The 9,399-nt window shown below is 43.4% G+C and overlaps 1 protein-coding gene across 1 annotated transcript; it reads left to right on the forward strand.

The window, feature by feature from the left end:
* Positions 1 to 1,159: 1,159 nt before the first annotated feature.
* LOC308323644 (chromobox protein homolog 8-like) lies at positions 1,160 to 5,531 on the forward strand. The gene is made up of 6 exons (XM_080775405.1): positions 1,160 to 1,312; positions 1,562 to 1,605; positions 2,313 to 2,378; positions 2,648 to 2,714; positions 3,614 to 3,917; positions 4,450 to 5,531. The coding sequence occupies exons 1-6, from the start codon at positions 1,244 to 1,246 to the stop codon at positions 5,256 to 5,258; spliced, it is 1,359 nt and encodes a 452-aa protein (XP_080631531.1). The 5' UTR covers positions 1,160 to 1,243; the 3' UTR covers positions 5,259 to 5,531.
* The last annotated feature ends 3,868 nt before the right edge of the window (positions 5,532 to 9,399 follow it).

The following is a 9,399-nucleotide window of genomic DNA, read 5'->3' on the forward strand; positions in this document are numbered from 1 at the left end:
GTTTAATTAGAAGCGCTGAATGTGCGTGGGTGCAACTTAAATTGAATTTGGGCTTGCAGCTTTGTAACTCAAGTATAAATACAAATAAAACAGGCTATGCCTGCAATTTTTTTTAACCAGTAGTTGTATACATATAGGCTATTATCTATATGTCTAATAAACTATTCAATCGATATTCAATATCACAAGAGATTTATATGCATTCAGCAACAACAACAAAAAACTGCACATTTGAAAAGGGGAAAAAAGTAGGTTTAGTTGTTTTTGAGCCAAAATGCGTAATAAACAAATACATGAACGCATGCGCCATGCATGCGCGATATGGTTGCATATTAAACAATAAATGAATATACAAATAATAAATAAATAAACCTCTTGGACTATTTGTTTTCAGTTATATTTGACAACCCAGAATTATGTATAGGCATATGTTTGTTGGAAAAAGTAAAACATCTAAATTAAGCGAATTTAGATATAAATAAATATCTATCCCCCATACCGGCAAAGCTCAACTGTAAAGGCTTGTGGGGGGGGGGGGGGGGGAGAAAGAAAATAAAATATAGAGAGAATGATCAAGTATGCACACGTCTGTTATTTTCGGCAAGCGACACCGTTGTGCCGCAGTCGATAGATCAAAGTGAGGTCCAAGGAACTCTGGATTAGGTTTAAGGCGCTTCCAAATGCATGGACCCTGTAACTCTACTAGATGGAACCAAATGGACACGTCTACGGTCTACGGGTCCATTTGGTTCCATCTGAATACACTCTGAGAGTTATGGGGGTCCGTGGAGTCAAACCACTGCTACAAATGATATTTTGTTGTGTGGTTCTTTTGTGTTTTTGTATCACGCTATTGCTAAAGCGGACATTCCTGTACTTCTCTCTCAGCCCCGGCTGTGGCGCCTCCTCCTCCCGGGCTGAACGTAGCAACAGCTGAGCCGCAGCAGCAGCGCCGCTATGACTGCACGGTGCCATAGCAACAAGGAAAAGGGAACGTGATGACGTCTCAGCGGCCAGATTGCGTGTTATTATTATGGGATGGGCGGAATTAAAACACCGAAGAGAGAGACTGAGAGAGGACACTGTTTCTGGGGGGGAAAGAGAGAGATAGAGAGAGATCAGAGAGACTAGAAGCAATCCCCCCCGATCCGATCCGATCCGATCCCCCCCGCCCGCCCGCCCGCCCCAAAAAAATTGCCGCGAAACAACGAAGCTGGCTTTGGTTGGTGTCAGATTTTAGAACATGGAGCTCTCGGCTGTCGGCGAGAGCGTCTTCGCAGCCGAGTCCATCATTAAACGGCGCATACGAAGGGTTAGTGCACGGCCCCGTTTTTCTTCTTTTCCGATCCACTGACACGCGCACACACACACACACACACACACACACACAGACAGTCAACACACCGTACAGCCGCGGGGCTTGCGTTTTCAGCTGGGCTGCATTGCATGCCCGTGCCCGTTACGCAACCCCGACTGTTTTGTTCATGCAGCAGCGACACTGACAGCCAACAAGAGCTTCGTCGCTAAATAAATAACGTGTGTGTGTGTCTCTGCTTCGCAGGGTCGCTGGGAGTATCTAGTGAAATGGAAGGGCTGGTCTCAGAAGTGAGTATAATATGGCTATACAGGCAGCAGCAGCAGGAGAGTCAAGTCACATGCACGTCGACGACAACACATATATGCACAGGACTGTCTGGCCGCTGCGCACAACTGCACGTCAGACAGTGTCATATTTTATTACTATAGTGTTTTTTTTTAATCCATCGATCTAATTGCTCTATACTAGGCTACTTGTCGTGTGCGTCGTAGGCTACTATAGGCTACAGCCCACACGGAGCGTGCTTCCGATTCATGCACGTCTTTCTTGACAGTTATAAAGCGCGGGGCCTATTCTATTCTGGGTCATGTGGATCTTTAGCAACGGCTAAGTTCAAGGCAAGTTCAACTACACACACACACACACACACACACACACACACACACACACACACACGCCTACTGACACTGACACTGTCACCACCCACCACCCACCACCGCTCTGCAGCGAGCCGAGGCGAAGCCTGATGTGATCAAAGTGTTCCCTTTCCGTCGTGTGTGTGTGTGCGTGTGTGTGTGTGTGTGTGTGTGCGTGTGTGTGTGCGTGTGCGTGTGCGTGTGTGTGTGTGTGTGTTGTGTGTGTGTGTGTGTGTGTGTGTGTGTGTGTGTGCGTGCGTGTGTGCGTGTGTGTGTGTGTGTGTGTTGGGCTGTAACATGTTGGCATAACAGGATTTACAGGAGCTTATAGGTTGTCTTTGTGATTTACAACATGGCAGGTACAGCACCTGGGAGCCAGAGGAGCACATTCTGGACGAGCGGCTCTTCGCTGCCTTCCAAGAGAGGTGAGGACTGGACTGTAATGGCCTGTCTGTCTGTCCGTCCGTGACTCCGTCCGTCCGTCCGTCCGTCTGTCTGTGTCTGTGTCTGTCCCACAGGACCTTAGCAAACCCGGCGACACCACCTGCATGCACGGTGACGGCACAGTCATAATTATTGTAGGCTATATAAATAGGGCATTCTCTCCATCCATATATCATGTGCTAATATTAGGCATAGTTTTTTAGCATTTGTTTATTTATTCATTCGTCCAATGCTATATATATATGTTGCAGGAACGCGAGCGGGAGCTCTTCGGTCCGAAGAAAAGAGGACCCAAACCCGAGACATTTCTGTTGAAGGTGAGAGAATGAGTGAGTGAGTGAGGCCATGCGTGCGTTTTCTTTATTTTAAATCGTTCACTCGTCCACATCCGCGTCAGACTTGATCAGAAGACATGCATGGGGAGGTGATAACGGCTCATGCCACAGATGATTCATCACTCACTGATGAATCATCTGTGGCTGAGCCGTTAGATTATATGGCCTATATGAGTGTGTGTGTGTGTGTGTGTGTGTGCGTGTGCGTGTGCGTGTGTGCGTGTGTGTGTGTGTGTGTGTGTGTGTGTGTGTGTGTGTGTGTGTGAACTCTCGCACGCACACTCGTGCGTGATTAATGATTAAATGGACCCTTGTATTATAGGCTCCCACACAGTGACATGAATTGGCTCATGGTTTTCACCGTGCACCTGCACATGCTTTCACAAAGAACTTGGATAGCCGTATACCAACTTTATAACAGACATATTTTCCCCTATTGAAATAATGAATGTTTAGCATTGGAAAAGGAAAGTAGGCTATACACAATCGCTATTTCCCCATTATCTGTCCTTTGTGTACATGTTTCGTCCTTTTCTTTTACATTAAATGCATTAACTTTCACATAATTATGGGCTATGGCCCTCCACCCTTTGACGCAATAGGCCTACATGTTTTAGTTGCGTTACAAAAATCTAAGCACTGCAGCGCGTTCAGTGCAGTCTGCCATGCAGCCAGCTGTCTTATTCTAATATAGGCCCTTTTTAAATGACAGTTTTACATGTTTTAAATGACAACAATCTGAACTAAGCCTTATAGGCTTCAGATTGAAGACATGAATGGGGGGGGGGGGGGGGGGGGGCAAAACGGCTGACTAATTGTTGTTTCTGTGTCTCTATATATGGCTGCGTGCACATGCATGCAATGCGTCCTCTGCACTGCAGGCCAAAGCTAAAGCCAAAGCCAACAGTAGTAAGACACAGGAGTTGTTGAGGAGAGAATCTCCGAGGGGGGCTCATCATCACCACGTTTCCTCGGTTCCGGAGCCCACAATAACACCCAGGGCCCGGGAGGGGCTGCGCGCCGTGCCGCCGACCATCTTCCCGCCGAGCGCCATCAACAGAGGCGAGACCGTGGCCGTGGGTCACCCTCACCACCCCACGGAGCCGGAGAGAAGGGCGCCCAGGCCGGCCCCACCACCACCACCGCTGACCTCCTCCGCCTTCACAGGCAGTCATGGTGGAAAAAGTAGGCAGCAGGCTATATAGCTATATTCCTACTCATATATTTTTTTTACTTGAGTAAACAAAACAAAGGTATCAATACTGTAATGTGGAAATATTCTGTTAAAAGTCCGGAATTCAAAATGTATTTGAGTAAATGTGCAAAAAGTATATTGGCATCAACATTAGTAGCCTTATACCCAAAGTATATATGGACTCACTCATTAGGCCGAAATGTCCCATTACACATGTTTGAAATGTGTAGAAAAAAAGAAAAAAAAAGTAAAATCTCATCGCAACGCATTGTGAGCTTGTAGAAATGTATATTGGGCTGAAGTGCATAATAGGCCTATATGTTTTTTAATAGGCTAATACTCTATCTAACTATAGGCCTAATAACAGCTAGGCTACTGGAGTAAACGTATAGGCTACAATATTTGGATCAAAGATGTATAGAACAATATGGCTATTGGACATTGGAAATAATCAAGTAGAAATAGGCCTATAGCATGCTTTTGGCCTTATGGGGTTGCTTTCCACCACATGTGTTCGCACAGGTCAAGATTTCACCCGAGTGCCCAAGAAGAGAGGCCGCAAACCCAAGCTCAACTCGGGGGGCCTCATGCAGCAGCAGCCGGCGCGCACGCCCTGCACGGACCTCCCCCCTGTCGGTGTCCCCAACAAGCGGAGCCGGCTGGGAGTCGATGAAGGATCAACAACATCATCAGCATCACCACACGACGCGTCGAACAACAGGCAGGCGCCGCCGCGGCATGATTTCAACCCGTCTGACAACATCAGCCTCATCCAGCTGACCCGGAGGTTCCAGGAGGAAACCACCATCACGCCAAAGTCCTTGGGCTTGGGCGGCGGCGGCGGGCACCGCGGAGAGGGGAGGACGGATCGCCGCCTGCCGCTGTTAATCCCGGACGTTGGTGGTGGACACCTGCGCCGCATGAAGGCTGTCCGGCACCTACACCACATGCACGGAGGAGGAAACCACATGAGGACTGTGCACATGATGAGCCATGGTGGTGCAGGCGCGTTCATTCCCCGACACAACAACAAGCTCAAGCGCTTGGCCGCGGAGAGCCATCATTATCGGCCTAGAAGTGCTCATGGATCCAGGATGCTGGATTTGACACAGCAGCGGCAGCAGCAGAGGCGGCAGGCCGCGGCAGGAGCCCCTCCGCCCGGCGGTGCCAATAGTAAGGGGGAGACCTCCTCCTCCTCCTCCTCGCCCTGGGCCCCGTGTCTTCTGAACGTGGACAAAGTGACGGTTACCGACGTGACGGCCAACTGCCTGACCGTCACCATCAAAGAGTGCAACACGGACAGAGGCTTTTTCAGAGACATGACGAGATGAGTATACAGGCGAGGGATTATATATATATATATATATATCATTCCTCCTCCCGTTTCCGAATCCACCGCTACACCGTGAGAGTTATATTAATGCTATAAATATATAGTTCAGTTGTGTTTATATAGTTCAAATAGTTGCCTATTATTGTCATATATATATAAAAACAACTGTTTTCAACAAGCTAATAACTGACTATATAGTAGCACATGCAGGAACCATTACTACCTAATGCCTATATATATTTTTTCTATATAATGTAACATGTCCTGTGTTGTTAATAATACCACATCAATGAAATAAAAAAAGTAAATCAATGAAACCATATTGAATTGTCTTCTAGATCTTTTTACGTGCAGTTCTCTAAATGTTGAGTATAGCCTATATAATGCGAGCCAATACCTATAATTAACATATAAGGCCTTTAACTTATATGGTCATATAGATAATTGGAGGTGGGTCCCCCAAAAAGTTAATTGGTTACGACATGGAGAATATATATGAGCTCCGAATCCTGTGTCAAAGTGTCGTAAAGGTCGACCAGACTTATTTGTAATTACAACTTTTCCACAATTAATTGTTGACCTTTCCGCCTCTGCATGCGTGCATCGTTTCAGATCCATCCATACAAGGCAGCACAACTTCGCATGTATAAGTGAAATGTCGCTATTTTCGTTTCGTTTTCGACTTATTTCCCCGCAAAACACTTTCATGTCAGGTGATTAATTACAATTTGAAGGAATAATTAATTTGTGTCCATTTATAGGCTATATGACACTCTCTCTCTCTCTCTCTCTCTCTCTCTCTCTCTCTCTCTCTCTCTCTCTCTCTCTCTCTCTCTCTCTCTCTCTCTCTCTCTCTCTCTCGTTTGATTAAAAAAAGGGGGGGGGGGAACTCAATGTCCACATGCATGGCGACAGCGTGCAGATTTTAAATGTTTACAGTATCATTGAATTGAACCACATGCAGTATAATTAAGTTGGAGGTGTGGACTGAAAAACGGACCCTCAACTGTCAAATATTTTCAAGGACGTAGCCTTATACCTCGCCCCTATTTGGCCGATAGATAGAACCCGTTGAAAAGATTGTGTGCACACGAAGAGGACCAATAATGAGACACGATTTGTTTCAGCATATTTTTTGTCTTCTCCAAAACAGAGCCCACTTATTCGAGGACCCCCATAGCTTATTCAAAGACTGCATGGTGGGGCGGGGGGTCCCCGATTCGAAACTCGGTCACTTGTGAGAACTCGATGAGGTGCATGTTCAACGGAATTATCTTGAGTCGGCGGATCTTTCCCCCCCCCCCCCATGCATGCACGTCGTGAAAACGAGTGTTTGCATTGATTCCTGACATAATGATTAAACCTTAAACCATAAAAACCCTTTGCGGCAAAGCTTATCAACACCAACACGAGCATGGCTGATTATGGTTTGCGACCAATTTTCGCACATGATGCAGATAATGAATGATTATTGCTTCACGTATAAACAAAACATCTAGATATAAACTGTTTTCATCTATAACCAAGAATGCCCTATAGCTTTTCATAGGCCATACACGTGTTGCTTGAAGAACCATATAGAACAGATGTGCCTATACACTTTGCAAATTGTATTCAAAGTGTAAAGTTATTCTATGATTCTGATTGTCTTAGACAATCATTAGATCATATTGTACTGCCCTATACACACTTACAGCATGTATAAGTGCAGTAGGTCTATATGATTTTGGTTCACATTTAGTATATTTGTTTCGAAGCCAAATCAGCCATGATCCATGTGGGGAAAGAATTGTCATGTGTAGGCCTACATATGGGTCTATACAATTATGACGTATAGTCCTACAAGTCACATAACTTTGCACCTTAAAATCACCTTAAAACAAATGATATACCATTTTGATTCCTAACATTGGATAAGTAGGCCTACATACATAGCTCTATAGGCCTATATACATTTAATTTTTTATTTTTATTTTTTAACTATTTTCTACTCTACTTATTTCCAATTGTCAATATGCCTATATACTTTTACTTCTGCAAATTACTATTATTATAAAACAACGACTTTAGCCATGCATGTTGTGAGCTTGTATTTATAATAATTTTACTACTTTTACGTTTGTTACTTTAAGTATATTCTTTCTTGACAATACTTATATGTGTACCTCACTAACTCTTTACTCAAGTATCTATAATATTTCGAACACATGTGGGCCTTGTACTTGAGTATTTTTTTTATATTGTGGTATTTCTACTTTTATAAGTTACTTTTTGAAGTAGGCCTAGGCTACTTTCTTTAAGTTAAAATATCCCAGTGTTTTTCAACCAGCTTCCGGGGACCGCAGTCACCGCAGTGGTCCTTGAGGGGGTTCCAAAGTGGTCCCCATCACCTAAATGACCCTTATAATCTTTAACTCTTTATATAGAGTGCACAATGAAACCGGGTCCATTTGGTTTTCACGTTACGCTCTCAAGAGTTACATTATTTGTATACACGGCAGGGAAGATCCCATCCCAAGTTCAACTTCAACACAGGATTCGTTGTTTATGACGTTGAGATGTCTTATATCGCGGGAAGGGAGGACGTGCAGGGATCCCGGATTTGATTCCTTAATTATTTTGTCTTTCATTCTTCCTTTCAAATCATCACTCAAGTTGCACGTCAATTTATTATAGCCTATATCATCATCACATCAGATAATAATAATAATAATAATAATAATAATAATAATAATAATAATAATAATAATAATAATAATTAGGCCTGGATTGATCTAATTGATCTAATTGGTCTAATTGATCTTGAACTAAATCACTCAAAATACCGTATAGTTATAGAGAGACAAATATGACACAACAAGGCATGGGAAAAGTTTATATAGTTTGGGTTTCGGGTTTATTTCAAATTAGTCTGAACTTTACGTATACATTCTTATTTTTAAATTAAATAAATAAAACCCGAAGAGTCACACTCACACGAGGGCCGCATATAGGCCGCTGTGGATGAGAGCCAAGAAAGCTAAACTATAACAGTTGCTTGAAACGTCTCTCTCTCTCTCTCTCTCTCTCTCTCTCTCTCTCTCTCTCTCTCTCTCTCTCTCTCTCTCTCTCTCTCTCTCTCTCTCTCTCTCTCTCTCTCTCGCTCTCTCTCCGCCCTTGCATATTTTATATTTTAATATTTGATTTTGTTAGATGTGACCTGCTGGGGTTCGTTGACAACAATTGGTGAGGAATGACTCAAAGTAATTTCCAATGCCTGGTGTTGTTTATATATGATCATCAATCAGTCAATCTGATGACAGCGCTATATCTAAATCTAGTAATTTATACCTTACTCTATCGCGCAAGGGTGTCGCTGCCAACACAACAGATCTACATGCATAACATCCTGATTAGTTCATTCTTTTTCTGTTATCAGCTGTGATCAGTACATTTTATTTTTTTGTATATTTATTTTGAGGGAGGGGGGAGAGGGACTATATACGGGCTATAGGCGTCCTTCACAAAGCCACTATTCATCCATTATGCTCTCTCTCTCTCTCTCTCTCTCTCTCTCTCTCTCTCTCTCTCTCCCTCTCTCTCCCCTCAGAGTCTAACTCATGTTGATTAGGTGACGTAAAACAATCGGTGCCAACGCAAACATTAAACGCCATTAACAATAAAGAGACAATATGACGTAAAATGTCCCTTCAATGTCAATGGCGTTTACAAAACAAACATTGAACTATAAAGGACAAACATTGGACCTGTCAAAAATCACACCCGTGTGAAGTGAGGGGCGCATGGTGACGTAAAACAAACATTGAACTAAAAACAAACAATCTGTAAAATCTATATTAAGTATGAAGTAAAAGTAGGCTATACTCATCTGAAGGTCCCTTTACAAGCAGATCTACAAGCTCACAACAACACGACACATTGTGAGCTTGTATATCGGCTATGTTCAAATATAAATTGGGCTGAAGTGTATAGGTCCTTATATATATATATATATATATATAATATATACATTTTGTAATAATAATTCAATATAAATAGGCCTAAATAATCAAAATTGTACTCAAGTACAGTACCTGAGTACAGTAGGCTACCTACTTAGTTACTTGTACCAGACCATGCACCACTATGCTCAAGATACA

This window comes from Protomyctophum bolini (genome assembly GCF_963924005.1).
Source record: "Protomyctophum bolini genome assembly, chromosome: 11".
In the NCBI taxonomy this organism is placed as follows: domain Eukaryota; kingdom Metazoa; phylum Chordata; class Actinopteri; order Myctophiformes; family Myctophidae; genus Protomyctophum; species Protomyctophum bolini.

Bases quoted from the DNA above. Each gene is read 5' to 3' on its own strand.
- LOC308323644 (XM_080775405.1), top strand. From the start codon at position 1,244: ATGGAGCTCTCGGCTGTCGGCGAGAGCGTCTTCGCAGCCGAGTCCATC. The intron at 1,606-2,312 runs GTGAGTATAATA...ACAACATGGCAG, and splicing joins TGGAAGGGCTGGTCTCAGAA to GTACAGCACCTGGGAGCCAG. The intron at 2,379-2,647 runs GTGAGGACTGGA...ATATATGTTGCA, and splicing joins TTCGCTGCCTTCCAAGAGAG to GGAACGCGAGCGGGAGCTCT.